The 26,076-nt window shown below is 48.3% G+C and overlaps 1 protein-coding gene across 5 annotated transcripts in view; it reads left to right on the top strand.

The window, feature by feature from the left end:
* Positions 1-2,821: 2,821 nt before the first annotated feature.
* The window catches only part of nfyc (nuclear transcription factor Y, gamma), a gene marked incomplete in the record, with an annotated part of 27,706 nt that continues 4,451 nt past the window's right edge, over positions 2,822-26,076 (top strand). For 2 of the 5 annotated variants that reach the window (XM_076301636.1, XM_076301632.1), the window contains 6 exon segments: positions 7,727-8,567; positions 17,320-17,426; positions 18,018-18,089; positions 20,366-20,479; positions 22,207-22,302; positions 24,331-24,507. In XM_076301636.1, coding sequence (XP_076157751.1) covers positions 17,328-17,426; positions 18,018-18,089; positions 20,366-20,479; positions 22,207-22,302; positions 24,331-24,507 — 558 coding nt within the window. 5 annotated transcript variants of the gene reach the window in all.

Here is a 26,076-nt window from a genome sequence, read left to right as displayed (position 1 = left end):
TGCTTGTCTGATGGTTACTTTTCTGTCCCACCAGCACAAACGAAATTCTACTGTCCCTGACAACTGCCGGCAGAGTTAATGTCAAGTCTCTTGTTCTCAAGCGAACACGCCAGTGACTTCTAAACCTGATTATTATGCCTCCGGATGTAATGACCCTGGGTCAAGCTAATTTTATAACCAGACAGTATGCTTTAATAAAGAGCCATGCCCCATACATAACTTACAGTTTCCGTCTTCACCAACCCATTGACTGAGGTTCTGTGGAATTGGATGAACATTATAAGTGGCTCCTACAATGAATTGAATGCTGTAAGCATCCATGGCCCAAGGCTCTGACAGTGACAGTTCATCCATTGTCCTTGTTTCGCTTGAGACACTGCTGTTGAACGTCTGTTGCTCTTCTTGATTGTGAACAAAGCTGGTTACAATCTGAATCTTCTCCTGTGCTGTAGACTTACCCCATACCTTTGTACCACCTGGTACCATGACCAAATCCTGCTTGTCCATTCTGCACCTGCCAAACAATGAATTCTCTAAGCTCCAAGACCTGTCCTCGGCCACTCGATGTCGGATCATCCCACCTGCCTAAACTTTTAACTGTTTTTTTTCTGAAATAGGTGGAATCCCCTTGCCATTAATATAAAACTATTCTTCCACCAGTTTCCCTCTCCCAATAGATACACTTCTACATTTGCTAGGTTTCACCTTTATCCTTGCCCATTTCAGACGGTCATTCAACTTGGCTACAAGTACATGGACTTGTTGTCAGCATTATCATTTCATCCATATAGGCTCGGATGGGAGGTAACCGGATGCCATCCTGCTGCCTTTCACGTCCGACATCCCATTTTGATGCCCTTATATTTACCTTCATTGCCATGGTGGAAACCAATGGTGAAATGGTACATCCAGCCATGATGCCAACCTCTAAAGAAATGATGTGGGTTTCTGGTTAATCTTCTGCCTTTTAAAGGCTGTTTCAGCACAGGCGGTGGTGATTGCAATAAGCTCTCTGGCATCACAAGCTATGCACAGCGGACACACAGACCCCAAAGGGTCATCACACCTACCTCCCCTGAGAGGGTTCCTCCAGGAGGCCTAAGAAAAGAAACAGAGACCCTCTTGACCTGCCTCACCCCTGCCCTCCAGCATCCTGACCCTAGGAACTGTAAACAGAGAGAAGATGGGCTAAAGGAGGAACCCTGAGACCTCAAGATGTCGCACAACCAAGAGAGTACAAAGGTCCTGCTGGGCCTTGTCAAACACCAGCGTGGCTTTCCATACCTCTCAAACCCAAAACAGAACAACAGTCACACCTCAACCACTGAAGTCTGAAGAAAATTCTTCAAATCAACAGATTTCTAGTTAATGTTAGCTATCATAGATCGATCTCATACATTTGTCATGTTGGCTGTGCTTAATTCCGTTAATGTACTAGAAGCCAAGCCAGTGACCTGCACTTACCCAGGAACCAGTATCATGTGCTCCATGGCCCACACTCATAGCTTTACTTCAACAAACTTGTTCATCAGTTGCGAAAATCAGTTCATAATTCAGCAGACATCTGTGCCAACATATCATCTGCCCTGCACGACACTATTCATTTGACAGCTGCTGTTCATTACATATATTCTTGAGGTGCTCAAACGGGAGCTTGATGTCCTTCAAATTCAGTTTTTGATTTCAATGACTGCAGTCATTCAATCAAAACCTAATACTAAAGTAATAATAATAATAAATTACATTAATAATAAATTACATACATTCTTGGCATAGGCTTACAGTGGAAATGGCAATGAAAAAAAGCATTTTACAATTGGCACATAAAGCAACTGGTAATGTTTTGATATCATATGTAGGCCTACATGGAAATGGGGAGCCTTGGATATACAGTAGTAGGCCTACAGTAATCAGAGTATCCCTTGCCTAAGAGAATGGGCCTTGGCCAAGAAACAAGAAAATAAGCATGTGGGAATGGACAGATGTCTACACTACACAGTAGAGGCAAAGCCCCTTAATTATTAGCCTACTGCACATCTAAGTGGTATTTTGTTTTTTTGTTGAAAATCAGCATAATACAACGACAAAAGTGATGATGACCCAAAGGTTTTCTTTTCTTCGTTGACATGATGAAAGAGATCAATTTTGTGGAATGGAAAATGCTATTTGAGCCTTGCAGTATGCCATCACACCCCTTCCTCAGCTCAAAAAAAATCCTTGCCTTCAGGTAACGTCCTTTTGGCGTGCCCTAGTGGAGGTATGTGAGAATGCAAACATTTCAGACTAAGATTTTACAATGGCTATTTTTGTTTTCCAGCGACAAAAGGCTCATTCGACTTCGTACAGCTCTGCGTTGATCAGGCTGATCGTGATGCATGCATACTGGCATTTTACCGCCTTTTAAACAGCATGGGTCGCGTTCAGCCAGATCTGCGCAGTGCTGCATTAAGTCGAACAAGCCTTAAAACATTGCCTTGTCTCTCTCACCGCCCTTTCTTTTACTGTCTATGCCCCAGACCCAGAGACGCAACAAAGAGTTTGTGTCCTCCCCAAGTGATATGGAGCGAACCAGTGCTCTTCAACTAAGAAGTTAATTTAATTTGGGATGGGGTGACTTTGGGATAAGGCAATTCAGCCACAGCAATCTGCTATCGTTATATAACGCCAGAAAGAATGTATTAAAACACGTATATGTTTCTAGAATTAAAAGATGCGCATCTTAGTAGAAATTACATCGCAAAAATTTAGCGCCATCCTTTAAAAACACGTCCGTGCGTAAACGTAAGCATATTTCCGGTTTGAGGAGAAGTTGTCAAGACGTCGGCCATCTTGTTTCCCGTTGCTGCCTAAATAAATTAAATATTACACTGAACCGGACTTCACGGCGAACACTTAACTAAAACTGGGTAAGTAACTGCTTTCGTTGTACACGTCTTTATATTCGTGTGTTCAACTTGTAATATTTCGCTACAATTTGCGTAATTGGTGGGTTCTCTTTCAATGATCCGTTCTATCCAATAGACGATTGTTTTGGAGGATGAACATAGGCGCCATTTCCCTCCCCGCTCTCTGAAGCGCTTATTGGTGGCCAGTGGTAGGGAATAGAGGCGGCGAGATACTGTAATACATTGTCCGCCATGTTGGCTCTTCGAAGCAGTGTATTCCCTGTTGAGGTCCGGAATTGGTGGAGCCCGAATGGCGTCAGTTTCAAAACTACATGAACTCGTAGAAACCTTGATTGGTGGAATCTAGTCCGAGGTTTGATTGGTCTGAAGGACAGATCCAAACTTAGTCTTTATTGGTTAGGGTGCCATTCCACATATTTACAAAGGTTTTAAGGGAACTTTCATGTGATTATCGCCCAAGTCCTTGTTTTAATGTGAAGTACAGATAATGCGGCCTGAGTTGCCAGCCAGTTGTTGTCACCCTCGATCACCGGCCTATTCCTTTGATTCTAAGGCTGGGAGTCTAACGTTAGCAATCATCTTCTAGCTTGTTAAAAAGAAGAAACACTATCATTTGGTCATTGCAATGCGAATTTCCCATTCTTTTAATTGATATAGCAGGATGACAGAGAATAACGTCTTTGTATGTGTAACGCATTGTACAGCAAGACTGTATTTATGCAGTTATAACTTAGCTAAGGCTATCTAACGTTAACGAAACGTTTGGGGACCACAAAGCTAACGCTAACTATAAGGTATTCCGCTTTACTTAACACGTCTCTTTGTTAGTAAGCCGGCTAGCCAGCAACCCGGTGAACTATTAATCTTATGACCTAATCTTGGCTAATTTCTGACCAAGCAAAACACATCTAACTTAACCTAAACAAATTATATTATTGCCATTGATTATGTGTCAGCGAAATTAACTACACTTACATTCTTACATTCTCGGATTGTCTGAAGACTATAGATAATCACTAGCTAGCTTTAGCCAAGTAACTTAACAAAACACAGGTGCAACTTAGGTAAGGCGATGGGCTAATAACGTTAGATTTTACAAACGACCTGCAGCCAGGAGTTTCATATTATCTTTAAGTAACTGATCATTTGAAGTGAAATTTCGGAAATGACTGAAGTTACCAGGCATGTAATGTAACCACGTAATTCAATGTCGTTTCTAATTGATTATCCGAATAGTGTTACGTTGGTGGCTCATGTAAGGTAAATGTTTGCAATTTTGTTTTGGGTTAATCGGGCTCAATAAAGTCATGCTGCGAATTAAATCCTGGATAAGTTAATGACAGTATTTGTTTTGTGGATCAGCTGACGTTAGCTGGCAAACTTTAAAATATGTAAAGGCAACATGACAACATCGTAACGTTGTGACAAAATGATAAGCTAGTAAGCAAAATATATAAAAATGTTTAGGACCTAACACAGCTTAACACGTTCAAGATGCGTTGCTTATGTGACCGTGGCGTACAAAATGCATTGCTTTAACTCTTCATGAACTGTAGTAAATTAAAGCACGGACCTGCATCTACACCGACTGATCAAACTGCATATTTTAATGGTTTAATTTGTGTTTGTGTCAAGTTTTGCAATAGAAAGTACGCTTGTTTTCTAGCCACTAAGGCGGGCTAATTCAACATGCACATTAACTACGAAAATGATTGAAATTATATTGATTGATATAGCTATTTACTCAGGCTTGATGTCTTTGCTGTGATTACCTGAGTGCAGGTATGGTAATGTTTAGTACTCATAACCCAAAGATTCTCGAGCACTACGCTCTAAAATCATTGATCCCTTTTGGTTTACTCCTTTAATCATGGAAAAAGAGTGGGAGGTGTGGCTGTGGCACTAGTTTAGATTAGATCCAACTTTATTGTCATTTAGCAGAGTACAGGTACAGAGCCAATGAAATGCAGTTGACATCCAACCAGAAGTGCAAAAAAGCATTAAATACCAAGTGCAGGTTGAGTATTTTGCTGTAGTTCTGAAAATGTAGGTTAGAATGGATTCTCGACCATAATTGACATAACTTAATGTTGTGTCAAAGATACAGTATTTTTTTCTATGGTTCCTTTTCTGTGTTGCTGGGGAAATATTTAAGGGGGTGTAATCTGGCTCTGGAAGTCTATTGTGATTGTGAGGTATACTAAACTTGATGGACCTACCTAAAGTGGTTTGTCATAAACTTCTTAGATTGGATATTTTTAGGTGGGCAACTGGAAACATCTGACCTGGGCTAGACATATGAAAGAAAGATGTATTCTTTGGGTGTTTTAGTTAGGCTACTTTACACACGTCAAAGTCCCATGAAGATCTGGCTGCTTTTAACCTCTTCTTTAACCCCTTTAACCTGCTTCTTGTCACTGAGTTATAGTGTGTAGGCAGTTGAGAGAAGCAGGCCTTGACATCCCAGCTGCTGACGTACGTTGTGTTTTTTGTCATAATCATTAACCAACCAAACCATCCTACCTGGGACACAGAAATAGAGAAAGGGATCATTTTGCCCTCTGGTTTCACTTGTTCACTTGCGCTTTCCTACCCTCCCTCTCACTCTTGACTCTCGCCATATCTTCCTCTTCTCCTCTATCTCTCTTGCTCATTCTTTCTTTCTTTCTTTCTTTCTTTCTTTCTCTCTCTCTCTCTGTACACTGGGGACTTGCAGTAACATGAGAGAAAAGCTCCAGGTTTTTCTGCTAACCTTCTCTGAAAACCACCACTCTGCTAAAAGCAACTCATTCAGCTGAGAGGCTTTGTCTCTCTCTATCTCCTTCCACTTTGCCTCATCTGTAGACACAGATTGCCTGCAGGGCATACTGTAGCTTTTTTCTCCCCTCGTTTACTCACCCATTCCCTCCAATTCATTTCCAGCTGCTGTAGTTCGGAGTATACCTGAAGTTGAAATTTGCCCTGCATGTATATTTTTCTTTTTTTAATTATAAATATGTTTGTATATAGGAATGAAAAGGTTTTTTTTTAGTTAGTTAGTTGTGACAATAGTGCTTGTTTCTATACTTCCCATGCTGTTTGCGTCGGTAACCCTGAGGGGATTGTCTGTCATTTATTAACCTGGGCTGGTTACGTGAGCTTATACAGTACCTTCATGTGTTGTATGGTCAGGGTCAAAGTAACATGACCATTCTAACAACTCTGTTGCACCTGAACACGTGCCAATGGCACCAAATATCTTCCGCTGGCTTCATGAGTATCGCTCTGGTGGAATGCTTCTGCCATGGGGCAAAGCAGTATGGGTAGGAAATTGGCTGATGGTGCTAGCTGAGTGGTAGCCAGGTCAGGTTACATGTGCAATGGAGACCTTTGCTTAGATCTATAGATCTGTAGTGGGATAGAGGTGATTGAAGGGAATCTAATAATACATGCGATTGTCAGTAATATTAAGAAATGTTAAATGTATCAGTCTGAATAATGATGTCTAAATGGGCACTGTTACTAGAGTTTTCTATGAAGGGGAAACATTGACATTCAATATAGCTTTTTTGCTTACCTCATGGCATCTACCTCTCTTGTGTACCTTGGTTCACCTTGGTGGCAGTGTCATCCATTGCTCTGTGTGAATGTGCACCAGCCAAGGGGCTCTGGGAAGACTAATGCATAAACCCCTGACTAATTATGGGAACATCACAGGAGGTTGTGTCACACACTCAGGGAGATGAAAGCTTGGGTGGTGGTGATTCACCGTTTTTGGCAGTCGTACCCCCCGAGATGTTTTGCCTGGTTTCAGATTTTCATTTGTGTTGTGAATGATGAGAGTAATGAATGGTTGTGTAAAAGAAGCAGACGGAGAGAGGGAGAAGGAAAGAGAGAGAGTGAGAGTGGAAGGCAATGAAGAATTGAGGGATAACAGTAAAGCTGGCTCACACGCACGCATGCCTGCACACACGTACGTACAAGGCCCTTGGCTCACCACACACACACATACACACACACACACACACACACCGATTTTCGCGTCTTTCCACTTTAAATCATGCCACTGCAACATGCGGCAGTCCCACTGACAGCCCCCACGCCCAATCAGGGCCAGCCCATGCTCGTGCATCACCGCTGCGCTAGCCACTCGGCTGTAGGGGGGGGGGGGGGCTCCAAAGACATTTACTTTGACATTGTAAATAAGCAGGGCACAGTTGTTAGAGAGCAGCCAGTGGTTTGTGTCTTCAGCAACAACCCGCCCTAGCAGATAGACTGAGAGAGAAGGAATGAGAGAGAGAGAGAGAGAGAGAGAGAGAGAGAGAGAGAGAGAGAGAGAGAGAGAGAGAGAGAGAGAGAGAGAGAGAGAGAGAGAGAGAGAGAGAGAGAGAGAGAGAGAGAGAGAGAGAGAGAGAGAGAGAGAGAGAGAGAGAGAGAGAGAGAGAGAGAGAGAGAGGGAGGAGCTACTGTAGCTTCAGAGAGACAATGCAGAGGCTAGGGAACACTAGGGGACACTTCCCTGTTTCTTTTACTTCTCTTCCTCAGCACCTCCTACCCACCCCCCTTCTCCAACTATAGCTGCTGCGCTCTTCTGCTTTTTTTTCTTTGTTTCTTCCTCTTTCTCTCCCTTGCTCTCTCTCTCTCTCTCTCCCTGACCCCTATCTTGCAGCTCAAGGTAACTTAAAACAGGAAGTTGGCTGTCTGCTGAAGGGGGTGGGGTTGAAAACAAGGGAGGACGGGGGGCTGTGTCATCTGCGATAGAGGTGGGTTTAGCCAATGGCGTCAGAGGGCTGTGTGCTCTGATTGGAGCAGGCGGAGAGAAAGGCGGGAATGTAAAAGGGGTGGAGGGGGGAGGTAGTGCTGCGAGTATCGTGTAGCAGGCTAGATTGATTACTTAGGAGCGTTAAAGGGAAAGCAAGCAGGCGAGCAGGCAGATTTTTGTCTGGGACTCGAGTGATTGTTGCCGGAGCTGCCTTTCCACTTGCTCTTTTTTCCCCTCTCCATCTCACTCTCCTCTCCCCTCTCTCTCTCTCTCTCTCTCTCTCTCTCTCTCTCTCTGACTCTCCCTCTCTTTCTCTCCTTCTCTCGCACTTTGTCTCTCTCCACTCGGTGCCTTCCCGCTGTTGTCCAAGGCAGAGCAGAGCAGGGTCAGATGAAAGGCAAACGCTGGACTCGCCGGGGCAGACGGATGTCTCATCTATCAGTGCCGCCAAAGGGGAGACGTGCAGGCGCACTCACTCACTCACACACACTCACACTCAGAGGAACAGGAGAGGGCTGTGTGTGTGTGTGTGTGTACCTAAACCAGGAAGGGGGGGCAGAGCAGAGGAGATGTGATAGCACAAGGGTGAGGGGAGGACATGCAAAGAGGAGCAGGAAGAGTAGAGGCAGGAGGAGTAGAGGCAGATAGGTGGTCGTCCTCTTGTTGTCTCTGGACTCGGGTCTTCGTTTGAAAGTGGAAAGTCGACTCAAGTTCCCCACTCTGTTTTTGGCTGCTGGTGGGATGAGTCGCTTGAGGAGGCACAAGCTGGAGGCTCCCTCTTTCTCTATCTCTTTCTTTTCTTCTCTCACTCTCTCATTTGCTATCGGTGTGTCCCTCCCTTCCCTCGCTCTTGCGCCACTCAAAGGGACTTCTACAGCTCGAGCCTCCTATTCCTCCTCCTCTGACATGAAGGGCACAGGGTAAGTGTGATCGACACAAACACACACACACACACACACACACACACACAGCTGTGCCTCTCTTGCTCATCTTTCTGTATACTTTTGCTGTGACCCCCTCCCCCTTAATCAGAAATGGGATGCTTTCTCTCTCGTCCCCTCCTCTTGTTTCCTACTTTTCCCCTTGCTGGAAATCTGAGTGCTGCTCTTTGTTTTGTGTGTGTGTGTGTGTGTGTGTGTGTGTGTGTGTGTGTGTGTGTGTGTGTGTGTGTGTGTGTGTGTGTGTGTGTGTGTGTGTGTGTGTGTGTGTGTATATCTGTGCAGGACATCAGCAGGCTTGCTTGATCTCTCTGTGTCCTTGGTGAGCTATGCTGGCGCTGAGGTGCTGACAGCGAGTGTAAACAAGCTTGTGTGTGTGTACGCAGTTCTGGACTGTGTTGCCATAAGGGCTTCTCAGCCCATACCTGAAAGCCATCTCATTCTGATTGGAGTGTTTGCTGGATGCGGACTGTCCTTCATTGTGTGTGTGAGTGTATGATTGTGTATACATACAATGTAGAGCTCTCTGTCTTGGCTTGTGATTTTGACTTTGCCCCAACCTGGGAATCAGTTGATGGTGGCATCTGTGAGTATTTTTTGCGGTGGTTCTGCGGTGTGTTTCTAACCTGCGGGCATAGAACCCGCGAGCCCTGACCGTACTGGCCGGCCAGTGCGCCGACGCGGAACCTCTATGGGCAGTGCAGCTCGCCCTTGTCCGTCCCCCTCACTCTCGCTCCCCTGTTTACACTCGGCCGACAGTGATGCAGAGCAGAGGCCCCAGCATGGCAGCCGTGCTCAGCCCGACTCAAAGAGGCCGATCCCAGGAGGCTGCAGTCTTGCCCGGGCTCTCAGAGCATCTGATAGCCTCAAACCCCCCCCCCCCCCCCAAACCCCTCTCCTGACCCCTCGTATCCACCTGTGTCCCTTTAAGGAGCCCGGCTGCATGGCCGGTGTCCCACGTTGCCCCCCTCTCTCCCTCTTCCCTTAATTGAAAGTTTCCATTGGTGCCTGTGACCGTGGGCTCCCATTGGGGAGTGAGCGAGCAAGCAGCTAAAAATAGCGTCCGAGTGGAGCCACTAGCTGCCAAATCCCAGAGAGTGTGGCTGTTTGCATGAGATTTGAATACCATTCTCAGCTCCCCGCTGCACTGTAAATGAGGAGGAGGGGGAGAAAGTCAATGAAAACACACACACACACACACACACACACACACACACACACACACACACACGCTTGCCCTCTCGCTTGTTCATGTGCCCGCCACACACACACACACACACACACACACACACACACACACACACACACATACACACACACACATAGTTGAATGCAAGCACTGCCGTATGTACTCTCAGCTGCGCACTTGAAGGTGACCGTACTGTAGGCTCTGTGTATGTGTGCGCTCATGGCAGTGTGTGCGTGTGTGTGTGTGTGTGTACACACACACGTACGTACGTATGTGTGTGCTTGTGTGTGTTTACTTGTCCTTTACCCCCCTTGTCCTCTCTCTGACCGCTGACTTTGGTGTTTGTTTTGGGGTAAGCGTCGCCATGCTGTGTGAAGGTGAGTGCACACTCAGGTGCTGCCAAGCACTGCTGCACAGGTAGGGTAGCGTTAGCTTTTAGCGTAGCTTAGCTTAGCTCCGCTCTACGCCTGCCGTCGTAGCTCGCCCGTGGCCTAGCGCTGGATGAAGGTCAATGGAATGTGAGCCGGCTTCCGCAGTCGATCCATCAGCAGAGAGAAGAGCGACAGGGAGGGTGAAGCATCCCTCCCCGAGCGGCGAGGGGACGGGAGCGGGAAAGAAGAGCCAGAGCTGAAGCCGTAGCGGTGGGAGGAGATGATTTAGTGACTCCCGGAGAAAGCGTTCGGATGCCGGCAGGACTGCCTGGCGCCACAGTGAAAGTTGAAAAACCTGTCCTCTTCCTCCCCCAATGCTTGTTTGTGTTCTCACTCACTCTCTACCCCCACTCCCCCTCCTTCCTCCTCCCTCCCCCTCTCTATTTCACAGCCCTCCTCCCTCCCTCTCTCTCTCTCTCTCTCCACCCCCTCCCTCCCCCTGGTTCTCACTCGCTCCCCCTCTCCTCTGTTGAATGACCTTGAGCGATCAGTGACTGCTTCCTGGAGTGGCTTTTAGGCAGAGCCAAGGGCAAAGTTTGAGAGGCGGGAGCAACAGCAGAAACGGTTCTCCTCTGATCTGTCCCGTGCTGACCTCATCGCCCCCCACTTCTCCATTCTGTCCTCACATTTGGACCTGGTGTAGGACGAGAGAAAGTTATACAGCTAGCTAATTAGTAATGCATTGCCCTCAGTGGTTAGAGTCCTCTTTTTTTTGGTGTCTGTAGATCATTTACTTGGTTGTGTGGTGTGTGTGTGGTGTGTGTGTGTGTGTGTGTGTTTCCATTTGCATTTTCCGTGAGCTCTACATGAATACTGATTGAACTAAAAGAGTGTACGGAGGTAAGGCTTGATTTGCTTGGGCTATGCCATATGACCTTTTCATCTCCATGGTATGCGAGCCAAGCTGGGTGCTACGACATCACTCTTAAGAAAATCTGACCCACCAGAAAGACACTTGAGGACATGTCACTGTGTGTGTGTGTGTGTGTGTGTGTGTGTGTGTGTTGCGTGTTTGGTCAGCTGGAGAGGATGCTCAAGTTAGTTCTGCCGTATTTGTCGGTTTGGTGGGTCATTGGATGTTTTGCCGGAGAGGCTGGTTTTGCTCGCTGCCAGAGACTTGGAGGCAATGAACCGGAGGCTTCAGGGCGCATGGAGCAGAAGTCAACCAAATGAACCCTAACAGAACCGGGCCTACATGTTACACACACACACACACAATACAGTCAATGTGGCTTTTGATAAGTGTGATTTTATTGAGTTTACCTTGCCCAGGTTGTTTAATAATTTTCTTATGTCATTTTGAAGATTTAGTTTTCCTTTGTTGCTTTTGTTTCTAGATCATCTCAATGGCAGCTAACCCTATTTACAGTGAAAGAGCATTCTTTGTCTTTCTCTTTCTCCTTATGTTTCTCACGTTCCCAGTCTTTTTTACCTCGCCTCTCCCTTTCTTTTTTCTCTCCCTCACATTCCCTCCCCTTCTCCATACCATTGCTGACCTCGCACTCCCCATGTGAAAACTGAACGATTGAGTCTTTTTTTTTTTCTCTCCCTCTCTTCTTTTTTTCCCCCTCCCCCTTTTCCCCTCCCCCTTTTGAGCTCAAATATCAGATAAGGTTTCGTTCCTCCTTCATATCTGCGCTCATCAGCTTTTCCCTCCCATCATCGAGGAGAAGGGCAGGCAGTAGAGAAATGGAGGGACAAACGGATGGTGGATGTGGGGGGTGGGGTGGTGTTACTGCGTTTCTTTAGCTCTGCTCAGTGCTCAGTTATATGTGTTCTCCTCTCTCTGACCTCCTTTATCAATTAATGTGTGGCCTAAAGTAGGCCTTGAGAAAGGTTGCATCTCACTGGCAGCACACACACACACACACACACACACTCAGAGACACACACTCGCACTCAGAGACAGACAGAGACAGACAGACACACACACTCAGACACACACTCACACACACACTGAGACACACACTCACACACACACACTGAGAGACACACTCACACACTGAGAGACACACACACACACACACACACACACACACACACACACACACACACTGCACGGGACATGGGTGGAACGTGAAGGAGAGCGTAATGGAAAGGCTTTGGGCTCCTCATGACTTTTGATGCTTATGCTGATGGTCTGGTGCCTGGAGGGGCTCCGCTCACTGATTGGACCCGGCCGTCCAAGAGCCCATTCCTGCCCTCCCAGCACCAGGCGGCTGAGTCTCACGCTAACGTGTAATCACATTAGCCCCAGCGCCCCTAACTCTCCCTGTGAAACCCTCACGAGACCCCAGCCCAGCCAGTGTTCAAAGCCTCTGGCCAGCCACCGAGGGTGCGTCCACAGCTTCGCTATGAGCTCTATGAGGCGAAACGAAAGCCATCATGTTAGCCTATTTTTGGAGTCCAGCTGAATGACTGGGCAACTCGGGGTTAAAATGTATAAGCTAGACTAGTACGAGTTATCCACAAAGGAACCAGGCGCAATAAACAAACTAATTAGATATCCACTATAAGCAGATTTCATTTCCAGACTGTTAATGTTTCATACGTTTATAAGGAAGCCTTTCAGCCACCTAAAACTAAAAGCAGTAGAGCATAGACTTGCCCATTTGGCTTGCAAATGGATTCCATTTCCATGTTGTTACAATGTCGTCTACAGTTTTGCTGCGGTTGCGTGAGCACCATACGGGCTATGGTTTTGGAGCTATGGCCAGAGATTGGATCTCTGCCCATTTCTGGCCACGTTGGACACTGTGGAACAGAATGTACAACACTAGCAAATTGCTGTACTTGTGCACTTGGTTGATTTCATTCACATGAAGAGGATTCGGTGAGCATCATGTCAGTGCAGACATTGGGAGTGCTGGAGCAACCAACGCTGAATGAATGCACCATGTATGGCAGCACTTCTTTGAGGTTTGGGTCATCGCTGAGGTCAACTGACTTTTTTTGTGCACCCCTTCCTTGTGACCCCACTGGTTCTCTCCCCATCTGAAGCAGAAGCATTAGATTCTAATGATCGGAAGGGCAGCCAGTGCCTCTGTGATGGACATCTCTCTCTCACCGCCTTGCACGTCACAGCACAGCTGCTTCCGTCAAGCCGGTTTTACCCAACTCTATCTCTCTATCTCTCTATCTCTTTCTCTCTCTCTCTCTCTCTCTCTGTCTCTGTCTCTGTCTCTCTCTCTCTCTCTCTCTCTCTCTCTCTCTCTCTCTTTTTGTCTCTGTGTGTATGGAGTGCACGGCTCTGCGAGTTAAGCCTTGTTTATGCTCCCTTTTCATATGTAAATAGATACGATTGTTTCATATGTTGATCCATTTAGACCATATTCATAAGCTTGAAGTGAATGAGCGAAATAAACGCAGAGAACAGACGTAGGCCCCTTCCACATCCGTTTTTTTTAACGTTGAGCATAAATGAGGCTTTAGCATCTCCGGCGCAGCGGTAGCTGCAGCAGCGCTAGCAGCAGGCGTAGCACTGGTGTGGGCCAGAGCTTGTGCTGAATCAGCTGCTGCTGGCTGCACGGACTGTCACTAAGCTGCAGGAGGAAGAGCCGGAGGAGGAGGAGGAGGAGGAGGACTGGCTGGGTGTGTGCAGATGGCGGGGTGGCAGGGTGGGGGCGAAACCTGACACCTCTCCCTCCCTGAACCGGCCGGCTTGCTGAAGGGCAACCGCAGTGGGCCTCGGAACCCAGAGGTGACGCAGAAGAGGTTTATCACCACTAGGGGCGCCTATGTCGCAGTCTCACCTTGACTCCTCAAAGGTCACAAAGGTCATGCAGGTGTTAGCCTAGCAGAACCTTAGCCTAGCAGAAGCTTTGAGAACAAAAAGGGCAGAAGAGTTTGGGCTTTGATGCTCCACACTTGAATCTCTGCCCTATTTGTGTAGAATTGAAGCTATTTGTGAAGTAAATACCCTCTCCCTTTTTTCTACCCATCTCCTTTCTCTGTTCCCCTCATCTTTCTGTTGTGTGTTCTATTCTGTCTCTTCTCATCCTCTCAGTATTCATCCCTTCTTCTTGCATCTGGAGTTCTCTCTCCTCTAATTTCTGCTGCGTATCCCAGGGTCATGCCAGTAGTCACGCTGTTGCCCTGGCAATTAGCTAGATAGTTTTCTGTAATGGTGTTAAGTGAATCGTCTAATTATCATTCCTTATCTTGCCGCCATTAGGGAACATGCCACGCAAGCTGGGGTAACCGCACAATCTCTCCCTCTCTCTATTTCTTTCTCTCTCTCCACGCACGCGCACACACACACACACACACACACACACACAGAGAGCAGATGTCCTGCAGAAATCTGTCACAAGATAAGAGCATGATGCAGCTGGCTGTAAAGGCCGTCTTGTTAAAGCAGCAAGAGAAACGCCATCTGACTCACGCCTCTTGTTCTGCCCCCCTCGCTACGCTGGGAGGGTTATTTCTGGTTCATTCAGAAATCCTCTGAGCTTTGACTGACAGTGCAGATCTCCCGCACCTCCCCGCCAGAAAACTCCAAATCCCATCCTGCTCCTCTTCGGAGCTGCATTGATTGCTGGTTCAGACCGTCACTCACTCTTCCGCTCGACTACAGGCAGCCTGGGTAATGAAAGTGGACAGTATCCCCAGCTTCCACTGCTGTGTTTAATCGCCTGATATGGATCCATTTCTAGGCCTGGTTTTTGATTGATTGATTGATTTTTGTGTGTGTGTGTGTGTTGTGTGTGTGGGTGTGGGTGTGTCAGAGAGCAAGCGAGAGGGAGATTTTTTTAGGGTCTAATACGGATACTTGGAGAATGAAACGAGTGCTGATTGGGTGTAAAATTGGGTGAAGATGCATCAAAGCTTTAGCACCAAACAACTTGGTGAGAATTGCTCAGATCCTCTTTTCGATTTCCCCCCTCGCTCTCTTAGGTTTGCTCTTTCTCACGCTGTGTGTGTGTTCGACTGACTGACTGCGGCATTGACCGAGTCCTCTCCTCTTGCCACCCTCTGGCGTTGTGTGTCGTTATTGGATAATAGATGAGGAAGCGGAGACCCGGCAGTCTGGACTCGACTCTACAACAACGCTGCCCATTCTGACTCCCAGCACCCAGCTCCTTCCTCTACACACACACACACACACACACACACACACACACACACACCCCGATGCACAAACAGCCTTGAATGCACAAATGCATTAAAACACACATGCAAAGGTGTACAGAAAGCTCTAGGAGTGACTCAAAGTCCAGCAACGTTTCCTGTAGGCCTATACAATTACACACACAAGGCTTAAGCTCATTGTGCATAGTCCGCAGGGCTTGTATCGAATACACTCCCATAAACACATGATCTATGGACACACACGGCCCATATGTATTCCACGGGCAGCGCAGGGATGGAGGGGGGGGGGGGGGTCGATGCGGAGGGAGCCGATGGCCCAGTGCACACGGCTGCCGGCAGGAGGTGGGGAACCCACCAACTCGATGGTGGGTTGAGCTGCTAATGAGGACAAGCATTAAAAAAAAGTGTGGAGAAGAAGACCAGTCAGATGAATGAAACAAGCGCTCAAGAACAATGAAAAATGGGGCCCGAGAAAGAGAGCGAGAGATGAGGAACAGTGGGTGTAATGAGAGAGAGAGAGAGAGAGAGAGAGGGGGGGGGGGGGGTCAAAGAAAAGCAGAACAGAGAGAGAGAAGAGAGAAAAGCAGTGAGATACAAAATACAGACTAGGAACAGGAGGGATGAGAGGGAGGTTTTGAGGGGGCACTGATTTGGGGAGAAGGAGGGGAAGATGAGGGAGGGTGGAACGAGGAGGGGCCACACACACACACACACACACACACGTGTGGGGAGTGTTTCCTCCATCTTCAAGAGGCAGACCAGCACTGGCAGCAGAATTCCTCTCATGCCATAGTAACCTGCCAGCTCCCCTTTCAGCTCTCTTCCCTTTTATCACTCCATCTCTCCCTCCCCTCACATTTTGTTTAGCATTCTTTTTTCCATCTGTTTATCTTTTTCCTCTCTACCCTCTCTCTTTAATCTGGTCTTACTCTGCCTGTGTTTCACCCTCCCTCTCTGCCCCGTGTGTGTGTGTGTGTGTGTGTGTGTGTGTGTGTGTGTGTGTGTGTGTGTGTGTGTGTGTGTGTGTGTGTGTGTGTGTGTGTGTGTGTGTGTGTGTGTGTGTGTGTGTGTGTGTGTGTGTGTGTGTGTGTGTGTGTGTGTGTGTTACATCAGCTCACAGCTCCATAAGTGAATGTGTGGACTGCTGTTGGGGTTGCAGATGTGTCCTCGCTCCAGGACACTCACTCTCACACACACACACACGTATGCACACAGATGCAGCTGAGGAGTTTGGCATTCCCAGAGATTCTCTGTAGAGCATTCCTTCCCCCTGCCCGGCATAGCTGAACACCAGAGCTCCCTGTTCACCAGTACAAAGACACACACTCACACTCACACACACACACACACAAATCACCCTCAGCTCCAGGCACACCTAGCCCATAAGAGCCCATGGATGTATTTCCTAAAATGAAAACTCTGGGAGATGGAGGAGAAGCTTCCAGGGAAATGTTCAGAGCACTGAATTAGTTTGTGTCACCGTGGGCCGTTATGGCCTAGAGTAGGCTATATTTACCTGCTCCTAAGGGCAGTTTCCTCAGAATACCTCCAAACCAAAAGCGCTGCCCCCATTGCGGGTCATTTATACTGTGTCCATTCCGCCGCATTTGCATCTTTGTATGTTTGGCGGTTGAGGCTCTGTGAATGAGTGCAGCTAGTTTTTGTGTGTGTGTGTGGTCAGGTGGTGTCGGTGAGTCAGTGGTGAGTCCCTCTTCGTCTGAGGGCCCTCGGTCGGCGAGCTGAGAGACAGCCTGACCGACGGCCGAGGATCTGATCTGTGGCGCTAGACTCAGCGTGGTGTCGGCTGGGGCTTAGATGACGTGGCGCCGCTGTGGACGACGCGGAGGTCGTTGGTCTGCGACGGTCTGCGTCCGACTGTGGGTTGTCTCTGTCGGGACGTTTGCGGAGGGCTTATGGTTGTCTAACAGAATATGGGCGTCTGTCTCGGTCTACTTTTACTTCCTCGTGATCGTGAGGGTAATGATTTTGGTTTTTCTGTCCTCTCTCTCTCTCCCTCTTCCAGAAGCGGTCATGTCTGCAGACTCCTTTGGCGCAGGTGGCAGCGATGCCCAACAGAGCCTGCAGTCCTTCTGGCCCCGAGTCATGGAGGAGATCAGGAACCTCACTGTGGTACGTAATACCCCTGTACACAGACACAGACACAGACACAGACACAGACACAGACACAGACACAGACACAGACACAGACACAGACACAGACACAGACACAGACACAGACACAGACACACAAGTTACTACACAAAAATAAGAACACACCTACAATATTCCAACTTTAAGTGTGGTCACTTATTTGAACTGCAGCTCAATGATCCAACACACCCATACACACCTAAAATTGTAGGTTATCCAAGCTAAGTGCAGAGTGAGAAAATAGAGTGCCGCACGCCTGCACCATCAAAAATAACACCCCTGGAGACACATCTCAGTGCTAGACAGTGCGGGACTGTTGATGCTGATGACAAGTGAAAGCTGGCAGGGCAGCTGCTAGGCGCACACACACACACACACACACACACAAAGAGAAAGAGAGAGAAATGCCACAGATAGTTATCCTTCAGACATTGTTAAGTTCATCTACACACATGCAACACAGAGAGATTCACTCACTCACTCACACACACACACACACACACACACACACACACACACACACACACACAGCCAACCCTCCCCCTAACACCGTGCTCCCTTTTGTTCCAGAAGGATTTTCGCGTGCAGGAGCTTCCATTGGCCCGCATTAAAAAAATCATGAAACTGGATGAGGATGTGAAGGTAACACACACACACACACACACACACACACACACACATACAAACAAACCCCCCCAACCAGCGACCAGAGTCTGCTAGAACAACCCGTCTCAGCCAGCAGCCAGAGAGACCTCGCCACCACAGACCTGACCTGACCTCACCTCGCACAGCCACCTCGTTCAGTTCCGCCTCACACCTACCCCAAGTGCCTCAGAGAGAAGTGGAAGTTGTGATATGACTGATATAAACTGAGATGAACATCCTCTTAACTATTTTTCTTACGGAGTCATCCGTTGATTTGATCTTTTATTGAGGTGGATAGGGCAGAAGTGTTGATATCGTTTCTATAGCGTGACGCTCGAGTACTTACTAGAGTGGGATGAACTTGACATCTGACTTTTTTATTTATTTTTTTTGTACTGTTGCTCATTTACATCATTGCTTGGCTAGTCAAGCTGAATGAACAGCTGCAGTTTCACCACAGTTAAGCCCTCAGAGAGCAGCACAGCATGTTGGCCTCAGCACTAGCTAAGGCACGACGGATGGTGTTCTTCAGGCTGCACTCGAACTTCAAGTTTCACAACAGAGACGGAATTTTCAGGGTGTTTTTTTTTATTTTTATTTTTTTTTATCAGTCATGTAAGTAGCTACCGGCCAGTGCTTCGCTGTTCTCTGGTGTCATTGCGGTGAGGGGGTGTATTGAATTGAGACCAGTGGGGTTGTTGGGACGAAGCCAGCGCTCTGTAAGACTGGGCTAATCCCCCAGTGAAGAGTGCTCCTGCAGGCACCCAGGAGGACGTCTGACCCCCCCCCCCCCCCGGCCAATCCTGCCAGGGACTGGGGCCACCCTCAGATCCACCAGTCTCAAGAGCTCCTTCATACAGACACACAGTCATCTTTTGTTCAGAGCTTATGAAATGCAGCGTGTAGATGTATCTTTAGAACTATGAATCGGCCCGAATAATATCAAATAGCAGGAGACTGCACATCACTGGGCTTCATTTGCAACTGAACCATTTGCGACTTTTGCCATTTAATGCTTAAAGTGGGGAAGTGGATGAAGACAATGCTTTTTAAGATTACGGCGTGGTCCACTCCGCAAGATAGTTGCCTTAAAACGGCGTACAGCGTGGACTTCCTACAAGTCATGCTGTGTGTGTGTGTTACCGTGGGTGTGTCTGCGTGGGTGAAATGGTTCAGCGCAGTGTCGGCCTAAAATAACGCGCAGCTTATGTGGCCAAGAGGTTAACTCATCCTGAAATGCCAAGGCAATTAAGAGCTCAAGAAAAAAGCTAGGGAGAAGAGCGGTGGAGAGAAGAGGGAAGGAGCAGACCCTGCATTGGAGCACCACCGCACCCCAACCCCACCACCGCACCCCAACCCCACCACCGCACCACCGCACCCCAACCCCACCACCGCACCCCAACCCCCCAACCCCACCACCGCACCCCAACCCCACCACAACCCCCCCAACCCCACCACCGCACCCCAACCCCACCACCGCACCACCGCACCCCAACCCCACCACCGCACCCCAACCCCACCACCGCACCACCGCACCCCAACCCCACCACCGCACCCCAACCCCACCACAACCCCCCCAACCCCACCACCGCACCCCAACCCCACCACCGCACCCCAACCCCACCAACGCACCACCGCACCCCCACCCCACCCCACCACCGCACCCCAACCCCACAACCCCCCCCCCCCACGGCTGGGTGTGCGTGCGTGATGCTGGCCGATCACGTTTGCGGGGCTCTAGTCCAAACACACTGGCAGTTCTAGGAACGGATCCGTGTGTGTCTTCCCTGGAATCTGAACTCCTGACCTTTGGTGCAGCCATTGCTGGGCACCACTAGTAGAGCAGATGAAGAGTCCCCTCTTTCTTTCTTTCTTTTTTGGTCTTTATATCTTTCTTTCTTTCTTTCTTTCTTTCTTTCTTTCTTTGTCTTTCTATTGATCTGTCTTGATCTGTATATATATACTTATTTCATGTTCTACATTTATACTGTTGTTCAGTGTTTCAGTGTGTGTTAATGTTTATCTGTGGTAGGTTTGAGGGTATTGTATATGTATGTGATGGTGATTTTAGCTTTTACCCTTTTATCTATATTTGTTGTTAATGTGTGTGTGTGTGTGTGTGTGTGTGTGTGTGTGTGTGTGTGTGTGTGTGTGTGTGTGTGTGTGTGTGTGTGTGTGTGTGTGTGTGTGTGTGTGTGTGTGTGTGTGTGTGTGTGTGTGTGTGTGTGTGTGTGTGTGTGTGTGTGTGTGTGTGTGTGTCCGTGTGTCCTCAGATGATCAGTGCAGAGGCTCCAGTTCTGTTCGCCAAAGCTGCCCAGATCTTCATCACAGAGCTCACCCTCAGAGCCTGGATCCACACCGAGGACAACAAGAGGCGCACCCTACAAGTGAGTGACCTCTGACCCCTCGCCCTTTCACCTCTGACCTCCTGAGGTCTCGTGGACCCATTCATGCCATGCCGCACTGTACAAGTAGAACACACAGCAACACACTAGAAGGACCGGCAGAGCCAGTGCTCCTCCACATGTCAGATCCTTACACTTCACTCCCCGGGGGTCTATCAGCTTAATTCCTGCACGCTGTGTGTGTGTGTGTGTGTGTGTGTGTGTGTGTGTGTGTGCGCACGCACATCCCCTCTGCTCGACTTGCCTCCAGTACCAGTGACCCACTTTTCCACCATCCCATTTTGCCTGCTCCTGTCCCGAAGCGTCGACAGAGCAGCTCGGATCCCGGAATGACATTCTGGAAGCGTTCCGCCGCGGCTCTAGGCTAGAGCTGCAGACCCCCCTGAAGAAAGACAAAGAAAGAAAGAGTGAGAGGGAGGGAAAGAGAGTGTATGATTATTTGTGTCTGTGTTGTGCGCATGTGTGTGCATATTATTATTATTATTATTATTTGTGTGTATGTGTTTGTCTGAGCTGATTTGACACAGAGCAGCTGGGACACACATACTCATAAACACACACGAACACACACGTTGGTCCTGACAAAGGTCTCCGCTCTGCTCGAGTGAGAAAGCACTTAGCTGCCTTTCACTGCACTCTCTGACATCTCTCTGAGCAAAGCCACGCTGGGGCACATTAGATCTGCTCCACAAACACACACTGCAGGACAATATCGTCAGACTAACTATCCCTTTCAAGCTAATTTGTATTGTTTATTCATCTCTAAAACGGCTAGTGAAGAATAATGGTGAATGATGACAATAAACCATAGAGTTTAAGTATACAAATATTTGTTCAGTTTGTGCAGATCTACAAATCAAAAGCTAAAGAGTGTGCGTGTGTGTGTGTGTGTGCGTGTGTGCATGTGCCGCACACCCTATTGTTCGCACAATGACGCCGATCACTGTCGCCACGACAACGCTCATCAATAGAACCACTGCGGTCATGACCAACCCACCCTTGTCTCCAAATATTAATCACTACGGCTAAAAATAGTTCTGTGTAGCGGGTCGGTGGGCTAGCCGTGGGTGGTCGACAGGAACCAATAGCCAGTGTGTGGAAACCCCCACAGGGGAGCGAGCGGCCTCATCAGGCCCTGGCAGAAGCACGGCCACTGGGCCATGAGCTCAACTCAACACCCCCCCCCAGCACTCTCAGGGCCCGATATTATTGCCTCTCTGCCAGCTTGCTCAACAGGCACCAATACAGGAGTGTTTGTGTCTGCGTGCGGCGCACAAATGTCTCTTTGTAGAGCCACTGTATGGATGATCACTTGAAAAGCGTGTTTGTGTTTTAAAAGTGTGCGTGTAGCAGGGGGGATGGGGGGCGGGGGTGCAGTTGTTTTTCACAACCCTCATGAGTCATCTGGTTGGGAAATAATATGCAAAACATATGCACATAGTCAACAGAAATGGCACAAACAACAGAGCCAACGGCTCTCTGGATAGTAGGTCTGGGACACCAACGACTTCTTCTCACACACACTGACAGGGATGCACATTTGATATTTAATGGATTTAAATGGCGCCCTGTATTTTGTGTCCTTTTGTGTGTTAATGTATGGGTGACCCATGTCACAACTGGGCAGTCAGCTGCTGTCAAACTGTCCTATTTGAATGCAGTCTTTCATTTCCTGGCCAAAACTTCTCTTTTGTCCTGTTTGTTCACAGAGGAATGATATCGCCATGGCGATCACCAAGTTCGACCAGTTTGACTTCCTCATCGACATCGTGCCCAGAGATGACCTGAAGCCGCCTAAACGACAGGTGGGTGGGACACTTGCACAGAGACAGACACGCACGCACATGCACAGAGACAGACACGCACACACATGCACGCACACACATGCACACACACACATGCACACACGCGCACACACACGCACACACACGCACACACTCACAGTCAGACAGTAGTTGGGCATATTTGGAGAGCAGGAGGAGAGGCTGCTGGAGCCTCAGCCGTGGTCTCAGACACGTCGTCACGTCAGATCAGCATCACTCCTGGTTCGCTGCGGGGCCGCAGGGTCCTTTGGGCGAAGCGGATCTCCTGCTCTTCATCATCGAGGAAGATGAGGAGGAAGAGGACTGTGGAGCAGGCAGCCGTGCGGTGCTGTAAACATCCTTGACTGGAAGCTGGGGGTCGGGCTTAGGGCTTTCAGTCGGATGTTTGCAGCGTCCAGCTTCCCCTAAACACCAGCGAGCTGCAAACCTTTAGAAAAAGCTGTGTGTGTGTGTGTGTGTGTGTGTGTGTGTGTGTGTGTGTGTGTGTGTGTGTGTGTGTGTGTGTGTGTGTGTGTGTGTGTGTGTGTGTGTGTGTGTGTGTGTGTGTGTGTGTGTGTGTGTGTGTGTGTGTGTGTGTGTGTGTGTGTGTGTGTGTGTGTGTGTGTGTGTGTGTGTGTGTGTGTGGTCTGTTTTTATTTGTCTTCTCTTTTGGATGCTGACCTCATAGTCAAACCAGCCTGTGACATCAGCCAAGGCATCACACTGGCAGAGGAGCCTGTGGTTGCCACGGTAACTGCCACTACGTTGTCTCCACAGAGACCGTGACCAGGGGTGTAAACATCCTACACTCTCAGCTGTGACATCACGGAGCTGGGAGAGGGGTGTTTACGCTTTTTGCCAACGGAAACACCTGCCTGTTCACTCCATGGACATGAATATACATGTCTTTATGGGCCTGTGTGTGCTTGAGATAACATACAATGCATACAAACATATGGAACAATTACCTGTATTGACCGTTTCAAGAGAGTTCCATTATCAGCATCATAGTTGTTCCCACAAGGCTTCCGTTTTAACGTTCCATATGTTATCTTAATGAAGTGGAAGTAGATTGGGAACAAAATAGAACGTTTAAGCATTGTTTTTGTTTTTTTCTGTTGAAAAAGCCATAAGTTGTACTATTTCTAGTCTCCATCTTCCGTCATTACATGTGTGGATTCACCAAAAAATATTTGCAGCTAAATACTTAGCTAACTTGCTAAGTTTGCTTTTCTGCCATTTAAATTGGGGTGAAGGAAAGGCTTACAATGTCTTGTAACCACACAGCACGCGCCTAGTTGGGCATAGTTTTGAACTGGAAATGGATGCCCACATGCTGAGTAGATGAATATCTATACTCACTGTGTTAAATGGCCTTGTTAAAGCTTTGTCCTATCCTCAGGTGTGGGCTGTGGGCTTCAGTGGTTCAGTTGTGTTAAAGTGTCCAGTGAGCAGATTGTGTTACTGCACTTGCCCATTAGTTATTTATCCTCAGCTTGCTTATACAGTTACACACGTAAAATAATTTATGGACATTCAGCCTGCTGACTACTGCTTTCTCTTCCGTGTGTGTGTGTGTGTGCCCGTGTGCCCCCTTGTCTGTGAATTAAACTGTTGTGTGTCTTTGATATTTCTGTTTGTACATGTTTCTGCTGTGTCTTAATATGTATGCATCTGTATTCTGTCCTTGTGTGTGTGTCCATGTCATATGTGTTGGTGTGTGTGTCCGTGTCATACGTGTTGGTGTGTGTGTGTGTGTGTGTGTCCGCGTCATATGTGTCGGTGTGTGTGTGTGTGTGTGTGTGTGTGTGTGTGTCCCCGCCCGCGTTGTGTGTGTGTGTGTGTGTGTGTGTGTGTGTGTGTGTGTGTGTGTGTGTGTGTGTGTGTGTGTGTCCGCCCGCGTTGTGTGTGTGTGTCCATGTCATGTGCGTGTGTGTGTGTGTGTGTGTGTCCGCCCGCGTTGTGTGTGTGTGTGTGTGTGTGTGTGTGTGTGTCCATGTCATGTGCGTGTGTGTGTGTGTGTGTGAGCAGGAGGAGGTGCGTCAGACGGTGTCGGCGGCCGAGCCGGTGCAGTACTACTTCACGCTGGCCCAGCAGCCGGGCACCGTGCAGGTCCAGGGCCAGCCGCAGGGCCAGCAGGCCACCACCCAAACCGCCACCACACTACAGCCCGGACAGATCATCATCGCCCAGCCGCAACAGGGACAGGTAACACACACACACACACACACACACACACACACACACACACACACACACACACACACACACACACACACAAGCACACTATTATGTAGATTTAAAAAAAAAAAAACTGTTAAATGGATACTTGCACACGCGTGTAAAAATAGACCAAACGCACAATGAGAAATGAGCAGTGGGACTGTAATTGAAGTGTTGGTAGTGTGGGTGGAGGCCACTCTCAGAAGGCTGTGGAAGAAGCTCACCAAGCACATCGCTGCACACCTGCTGCTGCAGTATCCGTGCACAGTGCACACACTCCTTTCTACTCTTGAGGACTCCATGTTTTCCCTGGCCACTGATGGAATATTCTCACACATACACGCACACACACACACGTCGCCTTTTTCCCCAACTAAACAGTATGTAGTCCCAAAATGGCCGCCTCTGACACACCCAGTGACTCCAGTGTAGAGGAAAGGAATTCTGGACCGATTTAGATCCTTTTCCTAGCGACTCCACCCAGGCGTCTCTCCTAGACCAGTGTGATTCTGCCCTCTGCCACACAGTCTTACTGGAGCACCAGGGAGACTAAGGCCATTTGCTCTCAGCGTTCCAGTGATCTCCTCCTCCACCTTTTCTCTTTCCCTTCATTCATCATTTGGAAGCTCCGATGTAAGGTCTTTTGCTCTCTCTCTCTCTCTGTTAGCACTCTTTCTATCGTTTCTGTCCCTAGACACTACAGCTTCTTCTTTTATCTTCTCATTTTTCCAATACAATCTCTTCTCTTCTTCCACTCTTCCTCTGTAAATTCCTTCCATCTCCTTCTTTAACCTTCTCTTTCAACCTATCCTTTTTCATCATTCTCTCTCCTCTCAGTCTTCATCGATCACCCTCTCACCCTCCCTCCTCTCTCTCTCTCTCTCTCCCTCCCCTTCTCTCCTTTCTTCCTTCCTTCTCTCTCTCTCTCTCTCTCTCTCTCTCTCTCTCTGTCCTTCCTTCTCTCTCTCTCTCTCTCCTTCTCTCCTTTCTTCTCTCTCTCTCTCTCTCTCTCTCTGTCCTTCCTTCTCTCTCTCTCTCCTTCTCTCCTTTCTTCTCTCTCTCCCTCCCCTCCCCTTCTCTCCTTTCTTCCTTCCTTCTCCCTCTCTCTCTCTCTCTCTCCCCCCCCCCTCCCCTTCTCTCCTTTCTTCCTTTCTTCTCTCTCTCTCTCTCTCTCTCTCTCTCTCTCTCTCTCTCTCTCTCTCTCTCTCTCTCTCTCTGGACCTCATTCTCTCTGGGTGCATCAGTGCTGCTTCAGCAGAGCGGGCTTTCGCTGAGCTGTCACTGTACACCACTGCAGTCACCTCCATACCCGGGCGGTCCACGCCAGACGGAGTGATGTGCTGTGGGGGGGGGGGGGACAAGTCCGACCTGAGCACTTGCCCATAGGAGAGTCACGCGTGTCCTTCACATCCAGATAATCACATTTTTATACAATGAGCTGATTAAATGTGTTTTTGAAAGTCGAGCCAGGTGAGGTGTTCTTTAAGCTTGGCTGCGAGCCCTCTAAAGCCTGCAGCGATCTTATTTTAGTTGAGCTAGAACCTTATTTTCCAA

This window comes from Alosa pseudoharengus, unplaced genomic scaffold, assembly GCF_046254945.1.
Source record: "Alosa pseudoharengus isolate Yale_2024_CS ecotype anadromous, Long Island Sound unplaced genomic scaffold, YU_APseudo_1.1 YU_APseudo_1.1_scf_23, whole genome shotgun sequence".
In the NCBI taxonomy this organism is placed as follows: Eukaryota; Metazoa; Chordata; class Actinopteri; order Clupeiformes; family Clupeidae; genus Alosa; species Alosa pseudoharengus.
The sequence above is the reverse complement of the archived record's forward strand: the minus strand, read 5'-3'. Positions and strand labels throughout refer to the sequence as shown.